The 26,479-nt window shown below is 28.8% G+C and overlaps 1 protein-coding gene, 1 long non-coding RNA gene and 1 other non-coding gene across 3 annotated transcripts; 1 reads left to right on the top strand and 2 right to left on the bottom strand.

Moving 5' to 3' along the window:
• Window positions 1-1,967: 1,967 nt before the first annotated feature.
• On the bottom strand, window positions 1,968-9,548 carry LOC137819153 (uncharacterized). The gene is made up of 14 exons (XM_068622916.2): window positions 9,473-9,548; window positions 9,182-9,226; window positions 9,022-9,099; window positions 8,203-8,370; window positions 8,008-8,082; window positions 7,740-7,928; window positions 7,291-7,479; window positions 6,974-7,063; window positions 6,708-6,854; window positions 6,575-6,628; window positions 6,037-6,475; window positions 5,010-5,938; window positions 3,707-4,924; window positions 1,968-3,628 (listed from the first exon to the last, which is right to left on the bottom strand). The coding sequence occupies exons 1-14, from the start codon at window positions 9,546-9,548 to the stop codon at window positions 1,968-1,970; spliced, it is 5,358 nt and encodes a 1,785-aa protein (XP_068479017.2).
• A 10,733-nt stretch (window positions 9,549-20,281) lies between these two features.
• LOC137819766 (uncharacterized) lies at window positions 20,282-21,092 on the bottom strand. Its single transcript, XR_011082389.2, has 3 exons — window positions 21,028-21,092; window positions 20,786-20,863; window positions 20,282-20,671 (listed from the first exon to the last, which is right to left on the bottom strand). It is a non-coding gene; the product is annotated as an uncharacterized LOC137819766 (long non-coding RNA).
• Window positions 21,093-22,411: 1,319 nt separating this feature from the next.
• Window positions 22,412-22,483, top strand: TRNAC-GCA (transfer RNA cysteine (anticodon GCA)). The gene has a single exon. It is a non-coding gene; the product is annotated as a tRNA-Cys (tRNA).
• The last annotated feature ends 3,996 nt before the right edge of the window (window positions 22,484-26,479 follow it).

Here is a 26,479-nt window from a genome sequence, read left to right as displayed (position 1 = left end):
TAGAAGAGAAAAAGAGTAATAGAGAAACCACCAGAAACAAAGTAGTAGAGCACCAGAAAAAAAGTAGGGTTAAGGATATTTTATAGAAGATTTGGTAGAAATGAGTACGGTTGTTGGGAAGCGAAATATTTAATGTTTAATGTTGAAATGATTATCTATATCTACCAAATCTGATAGGGAAGAGGAATCAATATTTTGAGAAATGTGTAAGAGAGATTACATTAGCCACGTGTATCTGTAAAAATACAAAATCAAGCAAGTCAGACTAAATTAAAAAAAGTACAATCTGAAAAATTGTGAGTTGATTGCTATCAGATACATGGAAAGCACACATTTATCAATAAATAAAGCCTTTAAATATCTTTTTTGATTTTAAAAAATTGTTTGATTTAATAAATATTTTTGAATAATGAATTTGTTCATTTTTAAGAAGTTTGATGATGAGAAATATAACATAAAAAGAATTCGTCCCAGAAAAAAAATCAATTCTCACAACATATAATGATTTGACATAAATAATAATAATAATAAGCATGTAAATCCAACGGTTAAAATTTAAATAATTTATAAAATAAATGATTGTTTAAAAAAATAAATTTTGAAATCCTTAAATTTGGAAATTGGGATGAAATGATTACCTGCTTCACAAACTCTGCATAGGAAAAAACAATTAAATTTCGAAAAAAGTTTTGCATAGGAAAAAGCAAATAAATTTCGAAAAAAGTGTATCAGGAAAATAAAAAGGGCACACTCTATCTCAAAAAGAATAAAATAAATTATTGACTTAATTAGTCTGATAGCTATTTAATGCAACCATTTATCAATAAACAAAAAGCTTGAAAATAAGAAATGATCTACCTTTTATCTTGTGGACCATAATGTTGATATAATATGAGCACAGTAACTTATATAATCATTTAAGGTATAAGTTATGATTTAAGATATAATTTGAGCACAGTAACACATTACACAAAGAAATTAAAAGTGTCCAAATAGTAAAAACGCTAAAAATTAATAAAACACATAGTTATTACTAATAAAACAAACTATTAAAATGTACACAAAAATGATGACAATACCTGTAAAGGTTCTTGAAACAAATAACTCACCTGAAATATTCTAGATAAAAAAAAATTATATCAGTTATAAAAAAAAAATACTGATTAAAATAAGATAATAATAAAAATTTATATATATAATATATAAACGTATTGAAATTTAAGAAATTGTTTTAACTCTAATATTAACAGTACCTGAAACATTGTGTCCTGTGGTGGGACCAAAACATTATACAAAGAAATGTGCAATAGTAATTCTACAAATCATCAAAATATAGTGTGAATATAAATTAAATAATAAGCAGAGAGTAACGAATATACTGCAAAACTGTCCAAGCAGTGCTAATACTACATCAAATTTCTTCATTAAAATTACTTCCTTTTGAATCAATGTTGATAGTTGTCCTTAATATCTTGAATGAGATATGATCATCCAGTACGCAACCCTCAATAGAATTTGACTCCATAAATCAAGAATTTCACATTGCCTTTCAAGAGCCTGAATAAAAGATTAAGTACACAAATAGGTACACGATATTTGTAATAGTAATAATAAATTATGTAATTAATAATTTAAGTAAACATACGTCACCAAGTGCTTTACAGATTCATCATTTCTGAACTTTAATTTTACAAAACTGTTACTTCTTATAAGTAATTCCTGTAAAACATTAATTAAATTAAGCAAACTTGACAAAGATATGTCAAAATAAAAGATACGTACCATACTTTCAAGATGACCATGAATAATTGTGTCAAACAAAAGCATTGATCAAAACCTATAAGAGATAGTGTATATCAGTTCTTAAATTGTTGTTCATATATTACAAAAAAATATGATAAATAAAAATATATTTCAAATAAATAAAGAAATTTCATACCTCATTTGTAACGCTGTAAGTTAATACTTCAAACATTTTCGAATATTTCTTTGTAAACCACGTTAGTAGTGAAATTTGTGGGAATACCATTATCATCCAAAATCAATATCTTCAACCCTTTCTTAGATTTTACTCTTGAAAGAGCAACATATAATTGTCCGTGTGTAAAGACTGGACGGGATAGATATAGACCAACTTTATTCAGAGTTTGACCTTGACTTTTATTTATTGTCATGGCAAAACACAAAGATATTGGAAATTGCCTTCTTTGAAACATAAATGGCAAACCTGTTTCCGAAGGAGTCAAGTTCATTCTGGGAATAAATATTTGATCACCTATATTTTTCCCAGTAATAACTTTGGCACCAATAACATTTTTCCCCAAGTGAGTTACATGTAATCTTGTTCCATTGCAAAGTCCATTGGCTTGATCAATATTTCTTAGAAGCATTATTGGAACTCTGACTTTTAATTTAACACAGTGATTGGGAATTCCAGAGCATTTGATCTCATTTAAAAATTCAGTTGTAAACCACTCAGCTTGAGCATTTTCTTGTTCTTCACATTCGCAAGGACTGTCTGAACTTAAATAACAAACTTCAGATCCTGGTATTAATGATAAAATGAATTCATTCACTTGATCCACACATTCTTTTGTTGGACATAATATTGCACCATCATCAAAAGAATCATCAGATGTCACATTGTTTATGTAGGAGGGATAAACAAACTCAACCAACTGCAGTAAAGGTTGTTCAACATCTAAAATTAAATTCTCTTCCGGTATTTCAATCATTCCTTGTCCCAACTCATTTAACTCCATATCTCCATCTCCAATGTGAAGTATCCAATCAGCAAACTCTTTTATTTCTGTTTTACTTTGAATTGATGTATCACTCTTTAATCTCATATTCTCTGTAAGTTTTAAGATTTTGCAATGTTTCCATAAGTCAGAGTAATTTACTGTTGCCTTCACAATGTCATACTTTGATCCATTTTTTACAACAGGTAATATCTGACGAAAGTCTCCTCCCAATACAATTACTTTACCACCAAAAGGTTTAAGAGCATTTTCTTCACTTACAGCTCTCATGACATCCCTTAAAGTTCTATCTAGGGCTTCAAAACATAACCTATTAATCATTGGGGCTTCATCCCATATAATTAATTTCGTTTTGATCAACAATTTGGCCCTAAGACTTCCTTGAGGAATATTGCATGTTGACTCTTCATTTATTACAAAAGGAATGCAAAAGGTAGAATGAGCTGTTTTTCCCCCTGGAAGTAACAAAGAAGCTATACCGCTAGAAGCTACATTTAAAACAATAAACCCCTTTGATCTAAGACCAGTGGACAAAGTTTTCCACATGAAAGTTTTTCCAGTTCCCCCATAACCATATAAGAAAAAAAATCCACCAAGGTCTGACAGGACTGCTGTCATTATATTCTCATAAACTTCCACTTGCTCAGGAGTAAGAGTTTGAAAAAGAGAACAATGCATTTCAGACATTTGTATTTTGTCATAATTCAATTCATCAATAATGAATCTATTTTGATAAATAAAGGAATCAGAATGAATAGGTTCTGGCAGACTTGGAAAATCTTTCAAACACTTACCATTTGAAATTAATAACTCTTCTACTTGTAGAAGACAAAGGTTTTGAATTTGAGCATCTTCAATTCTAAGACCTAGGAAAGAAATTATATGTCATATAGCAATTATAAAATTATAAATTATAAATTTCAAATAAAATAATAAAATTATACCTGGTAGGACAAACTCCTTTCTTTTTTGGTATAAAATATCATCTGATAACAACTTCCATGTTTTGTTCCACACTTCATCTGGTCTACACATAGTATTCATCATTAAAAGGGTAACAAAGAGTCTTCTCAACTGATTTCCTGAAGCAAGGACACTGCACTCTATAATTGCATCAATAAACTCTTTATCATCTGCCAATAGCCCCATTGCATAGCATGCCTCTTTATATGTTTTGTGAATGAAACCATTAACAGTTTTGATATTATCATAGCTACAGCAACCCTTTTGATAATTCAACAATAACCTCAGATAATATAATTCCCCTGACCCTGCAGGAATATATGTTAACCTTCCAATACTAAGACCATTTTTTCTTGGCTTCCACTCTCTTCTGTCTGCCATCCAAACAAAAAATCTAGGGTATTCACAGTAAGTCAAATTTTTTCCCAGTGGATAAATTTTATTAGCTTCAAACCAAGCTAAAAACATTGTTGTTTTATGTTGATTGAAGTTCAATATTTCATCAATGTCTTCATTGTCTTTAAAAACAATTGGTTGCTCATACAATAGATGAAAAGTTAATCGTTGAACTGGAGGCCATCTATGATGGATATCAAAGGAAAATATTCTCCACACAGCTTCACATGGAGATATGTATCTACAATCATAATACTGTTTAATTTCATCAATAACTGGGGTCTCTGTAGAGTCTTTATCAGTAGTAGTAATTTTCAAATTGGCTCTATCTGGACCCTTGTTCACATATTTAAACAAATACTTGATTGAATTTGATTTGTTGCAATATTCTGTGTTAACATGGGCTTGATACCTCAGTAGTAGCAAAGGGCTATATGGCACAACATTTCTATTGTCCAACTTAATTCCATTTTTAAGAATGAATGTTCCATTATCTTGACGTTTATAACATGCATATCCATCCTCATCAATAGTAGTCAACAGTTTAAATTTCTTTGGGTAAAATTTTGAACATCTACCATTAATCATGCAAGGTGAACTTATTCGACTTACCCCGCAAGGGCCATGTATCATGTAGGTTGTCACTGCCTTTGACAATTTAGGATATAAAAATGCATCGGGTAATTCTGCAGAAATGACTCCATCAATATCTGTTGGATTTCTTAACTTATTCTCTCCATCCAACCACAGTAGTATGTGGGCATGAGGTAAACCCCTTTTTTGAAATTCCACAGTGTACATACCTGAAAGAATATGAAAAAATTCTTCAAAATGTAATACATAATAATAAATCAAACAAACTGTTAAATATGGGTTAATGTGGATTACCTGCATTAACTTTGCCAAAATAGTCATTTTTTTTTAAGTCAATCATCATTTGATCTAATTTCATCTTGAAAACTCTACAAACAATGTCTGGCCTATCAGCAGCAGTTAATCCTTTTGAGGTAACAAAGTCACGTATTTCTGACCAATTTACGTTGCAGGTAATAGTGATAAATAGATCCGGATATCCAAATGTTTTGCAAATGGCCATAGCATCTTGGCAATTGTTGAACATATATCTCATTCCTCCTGTAAAAGATGAAGGTAAAACTATCCGCTTTCCAATTGCAGAAGAATTTGTTTCTCCTCGATTCATTGCTTCTTGTACGCCTTGCAAAATATCACAACGGATTGTTTTTTGGTTTAGCCTTATAAAAGACAATCTTTGAGCTTCAACCATTGTATATGCATCAACAAAAAATTGTTGAAACAATCGACGTGAATGGACTATATTCCCAAACTCCACATTTCTTTCTTGAATTCTAAATGCAATAAATTCCCTTAATGAAATACGACTTCTCTTACGTTCTCTGCTATTACTTCCAGAATTCCGTATTGGAATATGTTCTTGATACCCATCCTCTCCAAAGGGGAATATTAATGGATATTGTAATGGAATAAAGGTTGTATGTGTTTCATGGAGTCTATACATTTGTCCTGAATATTTTTTCACTATGATATCTCGCCCTACTTCCATGTTGCTCATATCACCCACAATTAATGCAGCTATCTCATCTGTTGTAGGGGTATTGTACACTCTTGGATCTTTGCATCGGTGTCTAAATAACCTCAATGCAAAATCTGAATTTACATCATCATGTAGAAATTCTCTTACTCTTCTAAAAGTTTTGGCCAAAACATTGTTGTCATCAATCATCTTGGTAAGATCTTCAATTAAGGATTTGTCAAACGTCACATTTTTCACTTTTGACCTACATGCAATTTTTAAAAATATATCATTAAAAATAATCTTTGAATTAATCCAGTAAATAGAAAGTAAGTCAGTAAAGTAACTAAAAATAACACATACCCAAAGTGAGATAATCTATTTGACACTTCATTTTGAGTGTCATATATGTAAAGTTGTGCAAACTTAGGAGATGATCCACTATTGGGGAGCAAGCTTCCAATCCTATGATAGTTTTGTCCATGCAGAATAAATTGAGGAGGGCCAGATCCATCATTTATCGAAGAGTGAATATTCCCTCCAATTGAAGTAAATGAAAACATACTATTGTAACTTCTAATATTTTGTAGATAGTGTTGACTTCGACTATCTTTCCCATTTAATAAATCTAACAGCAATTTAGGAGGTTTTTGTAAGAAAGGGAGTTGTACTTTTCCCTTTTGACAACAAATAGAAAAATCAACCTTAACATAAATCTTAGATTTCTGAGATCTTTCTTCATACCAAACCTCGCCCAAGCAGTATTCACATTGAATAGTAGGTTGTCCAAATTCAACAGTAGCTATTTTCAGAAAATTAAGAAAGGTGATCTATTACTTTTCTGATATAAATTGATTTAGTTTGATGAAGAAGTGAAGAAGTTATAGTTAAAGATATGCACCTTCATTTTCAGCTTTTGAATATAATTCAGAACTAAAAACTTGTCTGGTGTCATCTGAAACAAAAAATAATAAAAGAAAGTGGTTGTTACAAAATTAAAAAAAAAAAAATTATAAATTAACAATTTTTAGTACCATTATTTTCTTCATTTTGGATATCTTCGTCAAAATTCAATCTCTGAGTCACTGATTCAATGATTTCAACACTGTGTGTACCGGACTTGTTATGTAAGTTTAGTGTGTTACTAAATACATACCCTAAACTCCCTGCAACTGAATTACCTGGAGAAAATATGTTCCAAAGCAACAAATAATTAGTACTAAAACATGAGTATGATTTTGAAATTTAATTGACAAAAAAGATAAACGAAAAATCATTTACATTGGTTTCCTGAACTAACCTTGAAATTTAGGGGTAGTACAAATTGTTTGTAAACATGACAATGATTGAGAAGTTGCATCCATCACGTTCACATGACTCTTAGGGGTCACTAATTGCAAAACAAAATGATTTTTGTTAAAAAAATGTTTTTCATTAAATGAATTTTCATTCAGTCTATATTTCTACTACCTCTAGCTTGATCACCATTTTGCAGCTTTACCCAAATGTGCACAAAATCAAAGATTTTTTTTTTTCAAAAAATAAAGAAATAAAATTATAATGTGCCATTGCTAGATAGTTTAATCAAATATAACGAATCACTGGTCGTAAACTAACCATGAGGAAGTTGAGTGAGGGTAATGTCTCCATGAGTAATTGTTTGCATTGATGACATTGCTTTGGTAGTAGAATTCATCATGTTTAACTGATTTTTAGGAGTAAGCTGATGAGAAGAAAGGAAATTTGAGCCTGTAATTCCAGATGTCTGAGAATCAAAATCCTGAATTGATTTAAGAGTACTTTGACCTAAAACAAAAACTTTCAATGAGTGATCGAATAAGATAAATCAATTAACATCAGTATATAAGAACTTATAAATTATTTTACATTAAACTTAATCTTAGAAAAATGATTTGAAGAACTTTAGCATTTGAGTGTGTTTGAACCATATATATATGATAATTATTACTACTTAATGATTTCAGTTTATTTAGAAAAAATATAGTAAAACATAAATTAGTACTATAATTGTAATGAAAACAGTTGAATTATCCATTAAAACTAACCATGAAGTTGCACCGTAAGACCAAATTCTTCATTACTAACTGTACTCATTGATGATAATACTTTTGGAATTGAATGCATGGTGTTGAATTCATTGTCAGGAGTCAGTTTTGCACAGATAGAATCATTTATGCTTGTATTTTGAGAACTTTGACACAAAAATTTCTTACTTGAGTTCACAATAGTTTGACCTACAAAAAAATAAATTAGGCATAAGATTTGACTTTAGTAATATAAAATGTTTATGAAATAAAATGTCACTGTTATTACCTCTTGTTGGATTAACCTTTTCTCGCTGACCATAAATGAAGTTTCCCTCTTCTACCTTTGCAGATTTGGCAACATCTGATTAATAATAAAAAAAAATGATTCCACAAAAACAGTATATATAAAAATTGAAATGTTTATTGATGTAGTATTAGTTTAAATTGTTATGAATAAAACTTATAATACGTTTTCACTAACCTTGAAGCAATTCTAAATTACTAACAGTACTCATTGATGACAATACTTTGGTTGCTGAATGCATTAATTGATTGTTGGGAGTAAACTTCTCATAAATTGGGATATTTGTTATCATAATTCTTGATGTTGGAGAACCAAGATCTTCACATGAGTTAGGAGTACTTCCACCTACAACAATAAGTCATAATTGGTGATAAATAAGGTAAAGGGATGACAAATAATGCTAATTATATTTTAAATCTAAATTTAAATCTAAATATATATAAAAATAAGGTATTTAGGTTTCAGTACCTGTTGTTTTAACTTTTTTGCTGCGCAGTTCATATAATATATTTCTTCTTTTTCTTCTGTTATATTTTCCATTATCATCGAGAACTAAAATAAAAAAAAATTAGAACGAAAATCATATATAAATAGGATAAAGTACTTTGAAAGTAAAGAATATTGTTAAAGTTATACTTACCATTGTTTGAATCAGATATGCATGTTGTGTTTGGATTTTGATTCTCTGGAGAATAAAACCCATGTAAAATAATAAGCTGTTAAAAACTATAACATGCAATCTATTTTTTATATATTTTTACCATAAATTGTGTTGAGAGTTGATTCACTCTTACATCATAAGTGATTATTAACTTCTTTTATGAACCTAATTTTTAAATATATAATAAAAAAATTAGATAACAGTAAAGTTAAGTTCATAGAATTATGAGTTAAGTGTATTGCATTTGGATTAACTTGTTTAAAAATAAAAATACATGGATAAATTTTGACATTTAGTATTATTAATGATAAAAAAAAGGTAATTATGTTGACTACCTGTTGTTTTGACATTCTCTCTTCGCAATTCATACAATATATTTTTTCTTTTTCTTCTGGCATCTTTTCCATTATCAGCTGCTAGCAATAAAAAAAAAAAATTACAGTGAAAATGATAAATAAAAATGCGGGATTCAGATATGCTTAAACTTATGCTTACCATTGCGGGATTCAGATATGCATGTTGTGTTTGGATTTTGATTCTCTGGAAAATAAAAATCATTTAAAAAAATAGGTCAAATCATAAACAAACAATAAATCTATTAAGAACTATAACATACCATTTATTTTTTATATATTTTTACCATAAATTGGCGTGACAGTTGATTATATATAGATCATAATAGACTATGAAATTGTTTTCTAAAAATAATTTTGAAATATATATCTATATCTATATGTATGTATATATGACACTTAAAAATATAAATATACATTCTAGTTGGTATACCTGATGCATTAGAATTTGTTTGAGAAAGGCTAAGAATGCTATTTCTTCTATTAATATTTTCCTTCAGTTTCTCCATAACTATTGAAAGTTGAATGACTGAACTTCAGGGAGTATTGTAGTAAGAACAAATATTTTCAGCCATAAAAGTATGTACTGTTTTCAGCAGTAAGTATGTAAAATATATTGTTCACAGTAGCTTTGTTTTGGCGCCAATTTTGACGGTATATGGTCACGCACGGGACTCCCTTTTATGTTATTACTTTGACATAATAAATTTATTAATTAACTATTAAAATATTGAAAAAAAATGTGTAATATTTTTATATAATAATCATATCTATTTATATAATTATATAATAATTATATTTAATACTTAAAAATGTTAAACCAAAAATTTACCTTCCAAAAGGGATAACACTTGCACAATTTTTCTATATTTTGCATAATAAAAAATCAAACTTCGAAATGTAAGAAGAATAAAAAATTTAAAAATTTAGGTAGTATCAATGTTCGATGAAGAAATGCATGTGTAGAAGTTGTTGTGAAAAAAGGGGAACTTAACTTTTAAGATATGAAAACAAATTCCTATTCCAGTGCAAAAGAACAACGTTCTACTTTAAGCATTCTCATTAATGAATTGTTGGTTGACTTTTGAAAGAGGAAACCTGCAGGGAATAAATTTATCAGATTGTATATATAATAATATATATAGTAAATAATAAATATAGTAATATATGTGGACGGACATTTATCTAGGAACAATCATCTCTTAAAACACAGATGAACGAAGCAACCTCCAAAAACAGAAACATAAAGTACATCAATATACCCTGATCCCACAACCCTATTAAGCAAAAAAAAGGAACTTTGGCTAACTTTCGTTTGCACCATTCTAGAACAGCTTTTCTGTTTAACAAAAAAAAGGAATTCTTCCATTGGATATATCTGAAATAATACACAACATGCAAAAACATGTAGTATATGTATACCGCCAAAAAAAAGTGACTAAAACAGATATTCTCATTTTGTATTTACTAATTTCACTAAAACAGAACTTAAAATAATTATTATACCTTAAATCTGTGAACTTAAAACATTTAAAAATGGAAACTTTAATCAATATTTAGGGTTAGGATGAAAAAAGATCCAAACTTTAATTACCTTTTCCATTCCATGGATACCTCTGCAGTGCCTATTTTTACCAAGTTCTATACTGGGAAATCAAAGAAGAAGAGAAAGAGTTTTTTTGTCTTAAATGCATGCACCTTTAATTAATATTTATGGTCGGAATGAAAAAAATCAAAGCTTTAATTACCTTTTCCGTTCTAAAGCGTTTGAGTTGTACCTCCCAGAACCAAGCAGAAACATAGTACACCATGGAGAGCAGATCTGGTATCTGATATCTAATATAATGAACAAAAAGAAGATGTTGAGACAAAGATTGTTTCTAAAATGTAAAATATAGATATCAGTTGGCTTATGAATGTCGAAGAAGATGAAGATGATAAGGGACAAATGAGTTTGAACTAATAGAACCAACTTTATGTGCTTCCCCAGAAACTTCTTCATTCATTTTGTTAATGATTTACACTCAAAATTTTGTTCTTAACTTATTTTGAATCTGCACTAATATTATATTTATTTTAATTTGTTTTTTATTTATTTTTTAATTTAACTTCGAAATTTGTAGTCAGTGGAACTAATGATTACTTGAAAGTTCTGGAATTCTTAAATAATACTTTATACAACTTTTTATTATTTTAAAATAAGATATATTTCCTTTCTTCGGATTTTTTAATTTTTCTTAATAATATTTTTATGCTATATAACATTTTAACTGTTTTTTTTATTGAACTTTAACATTATAATAAGTCTGGTTAAATATAAAAATTCTGAAAGTGAGGAATATATAAATATAGAAATATAGAAATATAGAAATAGTGAAATTCAGAAGTTTAAATTTAATTTAATTAAATTAAATATAATACACACAAAAATTAACATTAAAATTACATAATTTTACAATGACTTGTAAATTACAATACATTACAATTTAAACTAATTTAAATTAAATAAAACGATTTCTTATACTATGTTCCCATAAGATATGTATACATAAAAAATAAAGTATTAAAGACCAACTTCCTTCGTTAAGTTGAACCTGCAAAAAAAATACTACAAAATAATTATTGCAAGTAAAAGTATAATTCATTACATTATATCAAATGAAGTCCTTGTAAATAAAAAAAATGTGTGTTTCTTCCAATAGAAACGAATTGTAGGCAAATTCATATTGAACTATGAAGTCACCTGCAGAAATAAATAAGAAATATTTTGAAAATGAAATAGTATTCATAAAAATTTTGAAAAATTAGAAAAATAATACTGAAAAACAAACAAATGTACATCAAAAGGTTTCGAGATAAAAAAATAGTTAATACAACAATAACTAATAACATAATAATTAATAATTAATAATAAAAAATATAAACATAAACATTGTATAGAAAATCTAATTAATATGCATGCATTCAAAAATATAAAACAGGCTTATGATTTTTTTAATATACTAGCAATTCTTATAGCATTGAGCATATTTAGAAATGCCAACGCATTATTAATATGCCAGATAAGAAATGAAAAATTAAAAGCATATATATATACATATTGAAACGAAAGAAATAATAAATAATAAATACAAAGAAATAAGAAGAGCTAATTAAACAGAACCACAATGAAATAAAAATAAAGAGTAAACAAAATAAACTGTTCTTGTTTCCTCAAAGTGGAAACTGGATACTTCCCAACAAAAAGAAGCAATACTTGCAAAAATAAATTAACTTAAACAAACTAATATAGTTCAAAACAATAACTGATTATCCTAAGCACTAAGTCTTTCGTAGTGACACGTCTTCAGTAGTAGAACCCTGATATCAGAAGAGGGCTTCTTGTTACATTCAAATATAATTTTGTCATCTTCACGAATAGAATGAAGACGACAAAATTGTTTCCACCCGTTACAGAGTGTAACGCTTCTGGAAGGAAACTTGGACTTGAAAATGGTGCATTGAACAGCTTCTAGCCATCCATGTAGATTAACCTTCTTGAACTTCCCTCTACGAATATATTCAGAAAAAGGAGAAGGCAGATCCTTAAACAATAACGAAAATATTAGTTAATAAGTAGTTAATAAAAGAAATAGAATATATTAATATCCATTTAAAAAGAAAGGATGGTAAACTTACCACATATCCTCCAAAGACCTGTTTCGAACTCAACTTTAAGCCAAAATGTATAAAGGGGCCACTGTTGAGCGGCAACCTCCCTTCAACTTCCTTCAGAAATTTTGTCAAAATCATTTCACATAACTCCCCCATAAAAACAGTTATATGGAAGGAGTTATTACCCACGTAACGGAACAATATATTGTGGTCACCTTTAAACCCATAAAAATCACTCAGACGGGACCATCCATACACAATTTGGGGACAAAGTATATCTTTGTTATAATATACTATATGAATATTGCCTTGACTGTCGCTGAGGGTCCATTCCTCCTCCAGTTCATTTTCAAACTCGATGGCGAATGCACGATCCACGTGTCCATTCTATCCATTTTAAAACCATAAAAATACTTAAAGAACTGAAAAAACTATGAAAAGTAAGGAATTTAAGAACCAAAAACATACCTCCCCACGAATGTTAACTGTTGTAAATAAACCTTTCCCACTAAGTTTTACGATCTCTTCGGGAATGACAGCCATGACAATGAGAAAAAGAAAGATCAAGATAATAGAAGTAGGGAAGAAGTATAAAAGACTAATAGCAATAGGTTTCTGAGTAATAGAAAGCCCTACGTTACTTATATATAGCAATCATACCTTTTCAATCCCAAATCTGCGCTAAATTTCCTCTGAAGCAACATGTCTTTTCAGTTACTAAATTAAATAATTAAAAAAATAATTAAAATCAAATAATGATAGTAAAATAAATTAAGAAAAAATATTCATAATTAATAATGAAATAATATTAAAGTAAAAAAAAATGAATATGAAAAGACAAAACTTTAAAAAGCATAGTAGGTTAGGTGTTAGGTGTTAGGTGTTAGCTGTAATTATTCTTTGACGTTTCCATTTTACATTGCCTTATACAACAGTGTTTTTTCAGTTTAAATAAGTTATTAACAAAATAAAAAATTAATAAAAATACAACTATTTCAATAGATAAATAAAATGAATATTAATGATACGTATAATTAATAATTAATTAGCATTATATAATAATAAATTAAAATAGTTAACATAAAACTGTATTATTATATATAAATAAATAAATAATAAATAAATAAATATATACATAAATAAATATATACATAAGTATAAAATAAATATAATATAAAATATATTAAACATATTAAATATTATTAATATATCATATTATATATATACATATAATTAAATTAAATACTTAAACCCTAACGTCTAACATTAAATAACATAAATGTAATTAAAATTTAAAATTGAAAATATAATTTCATATTGAATTTAAAATATAATATTTTTAACTTCTGTAATTATTACTTCTATCCATAATTTTTAATAAATTAGTCTTGGAAGATGAAATGAATACTTTGAAAAAAGTGTAAAAGATATAGAAGAGACAGTTGATGCAAAAATAAAAAATAAAAAATGAACTGATGCATTAATTGCTCTGACACGTAGTTAATGCTATCCTCTAAATCCGTTTGAATTCTTAGAGGTTGAGTGTAAGGTGAATTTTTGTTTAAAAAAATTCTTTCTCGTAAGGACAAACATATCATTACACAAAGAATTATTTTTTATCACATACTAAGATATTATGTATAAAAAATGAATTGAGGAAAAAAAGAATAACTCTAATAAAGGAAAACAATACCTGTAATAAAGGAAAAAATTCCCTGGGAAAGGAAAAGAATATTTCAATAACCTTCACAAAAAAAACACAAATTATAATTATTAAAATATTATATAATTCTATATAAATTTATGAATTAAAGAAAAAGTAAAAGTTGAGGCACTTACCATTACGATTCTGATATTTAATGAAAGAACCATTGTTACAAAATAGAGTTACAAAAAGTATGGAATAATATGAATTACACAAAAACAAACTCATTAAATAAATTAAAATGTAGACATAAAATTGAAAAAAAAACAAAAATATAACAACTTCAAAATGAACTATAAAATAAGTACGTACCTCAAAGATAATGTCAACATATGAAACTAACAATATTACATAAACAGTTTTAAAAATAGAATTGTACTGATACATCATAACATGTTCTACATAGAAATTAAAGAAAGCCCACAATACATGAAAATAGATCATTCAAGTTACAAAACGTTAGAGAAATAGTATGAAATTATAGTACTCCCTTTTCGATCTTGATATTTTTCCTTAATACCCTAAGCGGGATATCATCATCAGGTGTGTGAGCAGGTGAAGCAAAATCTCTTGTAACCCGTGGAGCAACAAATTCAGTAACAGTACCTAACACACTATCACTGCCTAAATCAATAGTTTTAGATTGCAATTCAGCAGCTTCAGTGGAGAATTTATTAAATAAATCCTGCGATGATAGCAAAACATATTAGTAAGAGTAAATTATTCACTTTTTTAACTTAATACTTTAAATGATAATTACCTGAGAAAGTGGTACAGAAGACTCATCCTGTTGGACATCTTTAATAGTACACAGTCGTTTCTTCTGAGAATGAAGTTCCTTCACAAAATGATAAGTAAATTAAATTAAACAAAAACAGTATAAATAACGAATTTAAGGTTAAAATGTAAGTAAGAATACACTCAAATTAGGAAACATACCACATTTTCAACACGACCTTCACAAAACCTTTGTATAGTACTATCATCAATACAAACTTTTTTGACACGAAATGATTGATCAAACCTAAGAGATTGATCTTTAACACAACCAACTTTAAACAAAACAGCTTTGTCAATCAAAAGATCAAAGTCTTTTGGTAGTACACCAGAATCACCGTTCTAAATATTAAAAAAAAATATCAATTAATATAATAACCTTTTCTTAAATGCATAAATAAACAAATGCATGGTTCGATAATTTACCTTATCATGACTTTCAAATAATTCGGCGCAAGATTTATTGATCAGTGTAGTGGCATCCCTATCAAATAGAACGAAAGTCGTAGAATCCGTTTCATCAATCACTCGCAGCTTCAGCTTATACCTGAAATATAAAATACAGAAAGGTTTACAAATTATATCTATAATATCTATAATTTAACGAAAATAATTAATAGTTAATCATTAACAAATTATTAAAAATAAATTCATGCAAGTACAAACACTACCTCTGTTGGACTTTGATAACATGTTTGTTACATTTCTCACAAAAAAACATTTTGGAATCAGGGTAAACAGCTTTACCGCATAAGCAAGCTGTGTACCACCAATCGTCATCAGACACAATATGTTTTATTGTAGCTAAGATAACAAAAGTGCTTTCCTGTAAAAAGAAAAAAAAATTAGTAATACCTCTGTTAATAATCGATTTCAAATATTATCTTCAAATATTAATAATCGATTTCAATACACTGTTAAAAAACATTAGTAATACCTCTTTGCAATCTTTCAGGCCTTGAATAGTATTTCTATGAATGAAGGTGATGAATTCATCCTCAACATTCTGTTTTCCAGAGTCACACAATTGACTGAGTCCCTGTGTAGGAGAATCCGAACTTTCAATCATCCTACAGATGTAAAAGTTGTAGTTAGAAAGGTTCATACATTTTAATTATCGAAAAATAATATATTAAACTAACCTTTTCTTGAGTTCGGTTGCATCTTTGGACTTATCATTATATATTATTTTCGTACATTCCAAGCAATTTTGTATAAAAACCTTGTCTACATTAAAATTAAAATATAATGTAAATAAAATAATAAAATAAAAAATATAAATAAATTAGAAATTCAACACTTGACATACCCTGGAAAATTTTGACTTTAGCAAAATGCACACTGATGACAATATTTTCCAGCTCTCCAGATGACAGAAATGCATTGAGCTCATCAACATAGTTACCAAATAAAGTACACTCAATGCGGTAGCTGTTGTAAATTAAAATTACAATTGTAAGAACAAATATTTTGGATTAGTTATGGTACAAAATATTAGCTTACCCATCAGCTTCAATAGAAATTGCATTTAACTTAGTTGTTGACCCTGATCTATTCAGCTCTCTTTCAGTTCCCACACCAGTTAATATTCCAATAACATCTGTAAAAACATATTCATTTAAAAACATGTTCAAACAAATCTGTTGAAGTAAAAGAATATTACTAACCGACTAAGTAGTCCGTATCAAATCCAGGCGCCTTTAACACAGAAATTGGTGTGTAATGAGGTTTCGGACATGAGACCAGATCATTACCAATAGAGCTTACTTTGGTTCCAAACTGAAAATTGATTTTGTATTGGTGACAGGTAGTGCGATAAGATCCTGAATTAGTAGACACACTAAAGAAATTGAAGGAATAAACTTTATCCTCAAAAATATCATTTTGAAATTTATAAATTAGAGTTCTTCTAACGGAAACATGAATTCTATCACCCTGAAAGATAGCAACAAACATTAAGCATGATTAATAAAAATGACATTAAACTGTAATAAAAAAAAATATGGAAGAAAATGATAAAGTATTTTACATCTTTGTCTTGTATGACCATTTCCATGGAGAATGGAAACTTTGTTTTCTTGAAATCAGAAACAAACCACAAACGTATAACCCTTGCTATCAGGATCCAATTTTCACTTTGTGGATTAACATCTTTCACACAATTTGTATTTTGTTTTGACACAGACATTGTAAGGGTGACCTTTGAGTAAAAGGAAAATGTAGTATGCAATGGTCAATGTGAAACACAAAACATACCCATATATATACTGAGGAGGTGGTAAGGAATTATTTTCAAAAATATCAAAAAAACAAATTTACAATTTCAATGAATGACAAAAAGAAAGTTAAGCATGTCAGGTTTCATACAGAAGAGATTAAGCCTATAAAAAATCGAAATTGTAAAAAGGGCAAACATTTAAACTTCAAGGATTGCGATCAATGAAATTGTGGTTTGAATTTTAAAAGTAAGGTTGAAAGTACACAATTTTTGAAATTGCCAGCATGATAGGAAAACCCTACTTTGCAAAGAAATGGAATTTTAGGTACGTTTTCAAAGGAGATTTGAAAAAGAGGATTCTTGTTTAGCACAAAAAAAACCTTACTTTGAAATTATCAAAAATATCAAAAAAACAAATTTACAATTTCAATGAATGAAAAAAAGAAAGTTAAGCATGTCAGGTTTCATACAGAAGAGATTAAGCCTATAAAAAATCGAAACTGTAAAAAGGGCAAACATTTAAACTTCAAGGATTGCGATTAATGAAATTGTGGTTTGAATTTGAAAAGTAAGGTTGAAAGTACACAATTTTTGAAAATTGCCAGCATGATCAGAAAACCCTACTTTGCAAAGAAATGGAATTTTATGGACGTTTTGAAAGGAGATTTGAAAAAGATGATTCTTGTTTAGCACAAAAAAAACCCCTACTTTGAAATTTCTGAAATAATACACAGATAGACAGAAAGTGGAAACCCTAACAGAGAAATCTTACCAATTTCATATAACCATAGACTCTTGCTTTTGCATGCGGACGAAAGAAGGAAAAAATCTTTCCTTGGTGCTTGATATACTGGGGAATCAATTTGAAAACATGAAAATCAAGAAACAAACCTATAAAAGTAGCGGTGGCGTTGACAGATTACTGAAACCCTAAACAACTGAAAGAGGAGAAAAAGTGAGATAATGGCTTAACATAATCAGGTAATAAAAACAAAAGAACCAAATCAGATCTCTGCAAAATTATATTTGAAAAAATGAAAACTTTTTAATACTTACTTAGCAAAACAGGAAAATGAAGATACAAACCTCTGAAAGTAGCTGTGGGGTTGACAGATTCATGAAAAAGGAAAGGAAATCAAAGAAGAGAAAAGGTTGGATACAAAGAGCACAGAAACAACATTAATGACTTAAGCCAAGAAGGTAATAGAAACAAAAAAATCAATGCAACGCATGCGGGTAAAGGTTTAATATCAGATCTAAGTTTACTGAAAGTATGGTTTCATGCAGCTCGGTGAGAGTATTCTTGCTGTGTTTTGGAGGAACAAACCAATTCCCCTTGATGATAAAGATGACTTCAAGGAATGAAAATATTTGACTATTATTATGTACCCCTAATTTTTATGTGGGAACATGTTAGATTAAGGATTTAGGATGAAAATGGGAGTGTCAGATCTTAGAAGTTTAGAAAAGTTTTGAACCAAATGTAATAATAATTATAATCTTGGAATCCCAAATATTGTGTGGCAGAAGATATGAATAAAAAAAAGGTAATTAATATTAATAATGTTGTTGAAATTTTTAAATTTTAAATTTTAAATTTGAAAATCTGAAAAATTAAATATTTGAAGTTTATTAGTAATAATAATAATCTTGGAATTATAAGTGTGCAGAAAAGTCAGAAAAAGAAGATACAAATAAAAAAATAATTAATGATCTTGGAATTGTATAATTTGAAAATATGAAAAATTAAATATTTGAAAAATAATAATAATAATCTGGGAATTGGAAATAAGTTTGCAGATGCAGAGAAGTCAGAAAAAAAAGATATGAATCAGAGAGGTAATTAATGATCTTTTGGAATTGTAAATTTGAAAATTTGAATAATCAAAATTTTTTAAGATTATTAATAATAATAATCTGGGAATTGAAAATAAGTGTGCAAAAGCAGAGAAATCAGAAAAAGAATATTTGAATCAGAAAGGTAATTAATGATCTTGGAATTGTAAAATTTGAAAATATGAATATATAAATGGGGCAGAAGCAGAGAACTCAGAAAAAGAATATATGAATAAAAAGGTAATTAATAATCTGGGAATTGGAAATAACTGTGCAGAAGCAGAGAAGTCAGAAAAAGAAGATATGAATCAGAGAGGTAATTAATGATCTTTGGAATTGTAAAATTTAAAAATATGAATAATTAAATATTTGAAGATTATATGGGAATGGAAAATAGGTGGGAAGTCAGAAAAAATTAATGATCTTGGAATTAAAAAATTTGAAAATATCAAAAATTAAATATTTGCAGATTAATAATAATAATAATCTTGGAATTCGAAAAAAAGTGTGCGGCAGCAGCAAAATAAGTCAGAAAAAGAAGATATGATTCAGAAGAAGATATGAATCAAAAAGGTAATTAATGATCTTGGACTTTTAAATGTATTTATAGATTTGAAGATTATCTGGTAATTGAAAATAAGTGGGAAGTTAGAAAAAAGAATATATGAATCAAAAAGGTAATTAATGATCTTGGAATTAAACAATTTGAAAATATCAAAAATTAAATATTTGCAGATTAATAATAATAATAATAATAATAATAATAATAATAATAATAATAATCTTGGAATTTGAAAAAAAGTGTGCGGCAGCAGCAAAATAAGTCAGAAAAAGAAGATTTGATTCAGCAAAATAAGTCAGGTAATTAATGATCTTGGACTTTTAAATGTATTTATAGATTTGAATTTGAATTTTGAAGAATAATATAATGCGAATAATCTTAAGGTTAAAGTTTGTCTGAAGAGTACATTAATGCGAATAAAAATTTAAAACAAAATTGATAACCAAAATAAAGTAAAGAATTAATTTTCTATACTCCACATTACAACAATTTGGAAATTACATCTATCTATAAATAAATTCTGAATACAATATTGAATTTTGAAGCACTAACAACACCATCATATGAATTGGGGTTAGTCCACTTTCAAAGATCAGTTTGTGGTCTTCACACAGTACATGTATCTGACAAAATTTCCTCCATCCACAACCAAATTTAACATAAGCTTTTTTTGGCCTTAGGATAAAGATCCTAAAAGAAAATAAACACATGTATGAGATTTATGAAATAAACACAAAAAAACACCATTAAAGATTTTATCAGCAAAAAAAAATAAACAATGAAAACAACAATGAGAACCAAGGAAGGAAAAGATTTCACCTTGATGCTGAAAAAAAGATGGATATCAACGAAAATCCCATTCCACTTACACTACCGGTTGCTAAAGAAACTGAAATGTATATGGAAAAATACCAGAAAAGATTAAATCAACAGCAAAGTGAAAAATGAAAAAAAAAAATGAGGACAGACAAACACATGAAGGAAAAGATCTCACCTTGGTGCTTGAAAATCCATTCCACTTCCACTACCGGTTGCTGCAGAAACTGAAATGTAGATGAATATCATTTTGATGCTGTCAAAAGTAACAAAAAAACACAGAATCAACCATGTGAACAACAAAGAAACAAATAAACGGTAGAAAAATGAAAAGAACGAAATTTGATCAGAAAAACAAAAAAAGATTTAATTTTTATGCGGTGGAAAAAAGAAATCGTAAATGAGATGAACAAAATCCACCTTGGTGCTTGAACATGGTTGATATGAACGAAAATCCCATTCGACTTCCACCACCGATTGGTGCAGAAACTGAAATGTAGATGGAAAAACTCCAGAAAAGATTAAATCAACAGCAAAGTGAAAAATGAAAAAAAAAAATGAGGACAGACAAACACATGAAGGAAAATATCTCACCTTGGTGCTTGAAAATCCATTCCACTTCCACTACCGGTTGCTGCAGAAACTGAAATGTAGATGAATATCATTTTGATGCTGTCAAAAGTAACAAAAAAACACAGAATCAACCATGTGAACAACAAAGAAGCAAATAAACGGTAGAAATATGAAAATAACGAAACTTTGATAAGAAAAACCCAAAAAGAAGAAATAATAACCTGGAGAAATAGGAGAGAACCGCAGGAAACCCAAAGAAGAAGAAAAATCATCAGAAACATGAAAAAAACGAAACTTTGATAAGAAAAACCAAAAAATATTTCATTTTTATGCTGTGGAACAAAGAAATCGTAAATGAGAAAACACAGAATCAAGCATGTGAAGAACAAAGAGGAAAATAAACGGTAGAAACATGAAAAGAACGAAACTTTGATAAGAAAAACCCAAAAAGAAGAATAATAACCTGGAGAAATAGGAGAGAACCGCAGGAAACCCAGAGAAGATCGGTGCAGGAAACCCAAAGAAGAAAAAAGTTCATCCTAAACATGAAAAGAACGAAACTTTGATAAGAAAAACAAAATAAGTTTTCATGTTTATGCGGTGGAACAAAGAAATCGTAAATGAGATGAAGAAATAGTCACCTGCAGAAGGAGAAGGCTGAAATGAAGAACCCAGAAATGAAGAATAAAGGAAACGCAGAGAAGAAGAAACCAAGAGAGATCGGAGAAGTTGAGTAATAGGAGAGAGAAAGGCTGAAAGGGTATATAAAGAAAGATAGTTTTTAAAGAAATGGGATTTTGGACACGTGTAAGTCATATAGAGTGCCACTTGTCACTCCCAGAATGAGTTTCAGCTTGCTATTTTTAGTTAAAATTTGAATTTTTTTCTTTTTGAATTTTTTTTAAAACTTACCCTGGAAGTGCCTTCTATTTGTTATATTTATAGATTTGCTTGAAAGTTGTCAAACTGCTCACTCCAACTAAGAGTTTGTTTGGATGAAATTTTTAATGTAAGCGATGAAAATGAGAAAAAAAAATAGCTTTATCTTTATTCAACTAATATAGATTACGTATGAATTAATATGTAGAATTTTTTAAAATTTTATTTTTAATTTACGTATAAGATAATATTAATTTATAATTTGTAATTTATTTATCCATTTATCTATTTTTAATTTCTGAAAGTATTTGTAAATCAGATGAAAACTTCAATATTCTTTTTAATGACAAATGGGTCCATAGCTCAGTGGTAGAGCATTTGACTGCAGATCAAGAGGTCACCGGTTCGAACCCGGTTGGGCCCTTACTTAGTGCATTATTTTTTCTATGTTTATATAGTAATCACCTTTAAACTTTTTTTTTATTCATAAAAAACAATTTTATTGAAATGTACCATTTTCTTAAAATTCTTTATTTATAGATTTATAGATATACATTATCTAAGTATATTTTTTTAAATACCCACTACATGCATATATTCCCATCCACTAATATTGTCAAAGTTTAATATTGATATATTTAGTTTAAATTAGAAGGTACATTATACTTCTATTTAATATTTAATTAATTTCCTGTATAATAGGTGCAGAAATTTAAAAATAGAAGGTCACTTAATTATGACTTTATTTCCAACTTAGGGATCAAATATTAATCTTTTATTGAGAAAAGTATATCAAACCATTTATATTAACTATTTTAAGATTTTTATTTTACTCACCATGAAACATAGCATTAATCTTATTAATATGTGCATTTTTTTCCTAAGATAAATTTATTTCGTTATAATATATTTTTAGTCTCTAAATTATTTATTTTAGCTTCTTTAAAATCTTTCTATTTTTTTATTCTCACAAAAGTTATGTAGGTATAGTTGGTTCGAGAAAGAGACTAAATGGAGTCTTAGACTTTTTTTTTTAACTAATGAAATAAGTAAATTGTCTAGTAGATCATCTAATAAATCGTCTAGTAGAAATATTCTTGTAGGATCATTGATAAGTGTTACATTTTAGTAATATTTCATATTAAAATATAGAAATTTATGGATATTAATTAATAAAAAAAATTTAAAATAACCCTTAATTTATAAATTTATACTTTTTTACATATTTTGTGATTTTAATTTGAATAAAACGATTTATTTCCAAATTTGTGTTAATTTCAGGGTTCTAGAGAAGAATGAAGATGATTGGGCAAAAGGAGAATATATAAAGCCATAAAGGAAAAGTTGGAACGCATCATCATTCACCAAAGCTCGTCCAAACTCGCCTAAAGCCAGAAGCCCCCAAGGATCCAGCTGAAGTGAGATTACTCTAGAAGCATTGGGCCTTTTATCGTGAAACTCGCTCAGGCAAGCCCAATAACGCCCAAACAAGAAGTCAAGTAGCCCAAGCCAATTAGGCTAAATAGGATGTTTGAGGCATAACCCTAGACACATAACATTGAGAGGAAAACACCATTAAGTGAATTGTAATTCAATTAGGAGAATAAGAGGTGTTTGAAACCCTAGAGGAGACAACCGTCATAGAGAAACATCTTAGATCTTCTTTTCTTCCTCTCCCTGTTTGTAACAACCATCATGTGTGGCTAAATCTACCCTTTGGGATTAGGAGTACTCTATTCAAACTCTTATGTATTGAGGTGATATCTAAACATAATATTTTGTTCTTGATTGATGATTGGTATTGTCGTTTTGTTTGTAATATTTGATTTACCATGATCTCAAAATTTAGATTTGACTGGAAAGTAGTTTTAAGTTTCTGACCCAAACGATAATGCTTAACATATTTGAATGCAAGGAATAGATTTGAAATGTTAATTGCTATCAACATCTGATCTTAATGATGGGAAATTTTTATAAATATGCAAGGAATCGATATTTAGGAGACATCTTAATAATTTTATATGCGAGGATTCAATATAAATGATTTTTATATGGACTTTAATATCAATCAAAGGACACAATATTGTTTGTCATGCTAATCAAAATACAAAAGAATGAGAAAGAAGAACCCCAATCCCTATTTTTCAAATTAAAGCAACAAACTCTTTGACTTGTTTTCTTATTAATCATTGCAATTAAAACAAACTCCAACAAAATTTATTATTCTATTTTCTATTTACTGAATTTTTTACTTGATTATTCAATTGTTTCTTGTGGTTTTGATATTCGTCCTTAGAGACAAATTATTACTTCTGACAATATGGTGCACTTGCCGTAGAAAAGTCAACAACCGTCTAACAAATTATCTATTAGTAATAATTAAGACATAAGCAATAGTACGAGTAAACAAGATATCAACATAAATAATTTATCATATTTCACCTTGGGACTACATTTAATTCCCTTAAGCAACTGCTTAAGAACTTCCACTAACCAACAAGTTATAATAAGTATTCTCACCTCTCCAAGTTACAACAACTATTAGAACCTCTTCAAGTTACACCTTCTAATGTGAGTTGATTTTAAGAATGCACATTTTATGGTAGCATTTGTTTATGAGTCTTTTTGTAAGCAGAATATGGTGAGAAATGTAAAGAAGTTTCCCACTGGACACAAACTTAACCAAGTGGTTAAGCGTGAAGGTTCACTTTTAGAGGGCAAATAGATAAACACAATATAAGGTGATGATGATGAGGTGCGAAAATTAAAGAACATAAATGGAAAGACAAACAATATAGAAACCAAAAAGGAGAAAAGAAGAACACATGATCATAAAAAGGAAGGGAAATGACACATGGTGAAGAAAAGGAAAAGATGAAGAGATAAGAGAAAACTTATTGATGGTAAGAGTGTGGTCACACCACTTGGAGGGGCAGGATACTCCAAGAGGAGTGATGAAGAGTTGCCACTTGAGGTGTTGTGCACTCAAAATAAGACTCAAAGATAATAGGAGACTCAACTCACTAAACACTCTGACAAAGTTTATTTTCTATTCAAAATTCCATGTGTAAATTACATGAGGCAAGACACCCTTTATATAGGAGAGAGTGACATGGGGAGTAAGTAGTGAGAGGGGTAGGGCATCATTTGTGAGAAACCTTCGAGAAGGTAGGTCAAAAAACCCTAAACCTAGGTGCACTTGTCATGAAAAGTGGGTTTTGCACAAGCCCAATTTATGCTAAGTACACCCCAATTTATGCTATGTGAACCCTACTCTAGCTTATACTTCTATTTGTATCCCCAAAGTAAGCCCAATTTATTTACATAAACTTGTCTTGTGAAAAGACTAGAAGGAAGAACATCTGATATTCTGGTTTATGTCTGGTTCTTCTTCTGCTGAGACTCTCTTGAGGTTTCGTGGGGTTTGGTCTTGTATGCTGAGATGAATGTCCTAATTGTTAAGTGTTTGTTGTGTCCTTAGTCATTTGCTTGTCAAGGTAGTTTGTATCATGCCCCCCAAGTTAGAAAGAATTTGACCTCAAATTTAGAACTCCTATAAATAACATATTTAGTTTGTTCACAAGACAAATAGAAATATTTCTAGCGTTGGGTTTTTTAATCAAACTAATGTTCATGAATTTTTGGGATTTCGCATGGATGAATTTTGATACAGGCCATGTTTGTAGAGAATGTTTAGGAAGGAAGTGATTTGTTTGTGAAAATCCTTTTAGAAGGTGAGAATCCTTAGGAGGTTTTTGAATGTCACCCCTATACTTATTTATCAAAGATGTCAAATATTTAGAATGATTTGGTAATGAAAAAGGTAAGGAAGAAGTATACCTAGGAGGCGTAGTTAGTTTTGTATGGGTCAACATTATTGTTTTGACTGCGCGAGATGAGATGATGAGACCGGTTTTGATTTTACTTTCTTCATTTTCTCTTTTGGTTTTCATTTTTACTTGGTCCTCATTAACTTCCTTGGGAGATAGGTGTTTTAATATAACCTTGTGCCCTTAGAAGTTGAAAGAAATCTTATTGGTATGACCATCATGTAAAATTTTTCTGTCATATTGTCATGGTCTTCCCAATAGAATATGTGTTGCTTCCAAAGGCATAACATCACATAAAACCTCATCTTTATACTTTCCTATAGCAAAAGTGAAGACTTGTTTATTAACCATAGTTTCACCATCTTCACTAAGCCATTGTAGTTTATAGGACTTTGTATGAGAGATAATGGGTAATCCAAGCTTCTCCACTACTCTTGTACTTGCCATATTAGCACAACTACCCCATCTATGATCATGGAACATAACTTGTTGTTGATAAGGCAGCGGGCGTGGAAAATATTTTCTCTTTGGGTTTCATCAAAACGTTTTTGAATGGTACCCAACATTCGTCTTACCATCAATAAGTCACC

The sequence above is a fragment of the Phaseolus vulgaris genome, chromosome 10, assembly GCF_051622355.1.
Source record: "Phaseolus vulgaris cultivar YP4 chromosome 10, ASM5162235v1, whole genome shotgun sequence".
NCBI classification, from domain to species: Eukaryota; Viridiplantae; Streptophyta; class Magnoliopsida; order Fabales; family Fabaceae; genus Phaseolus; species Phaseolus vulgaris.
Note: the sequence above shows the minus strand (reverse complement) of the source record. Positions and strands in the feature narration are given on the sequence as shown.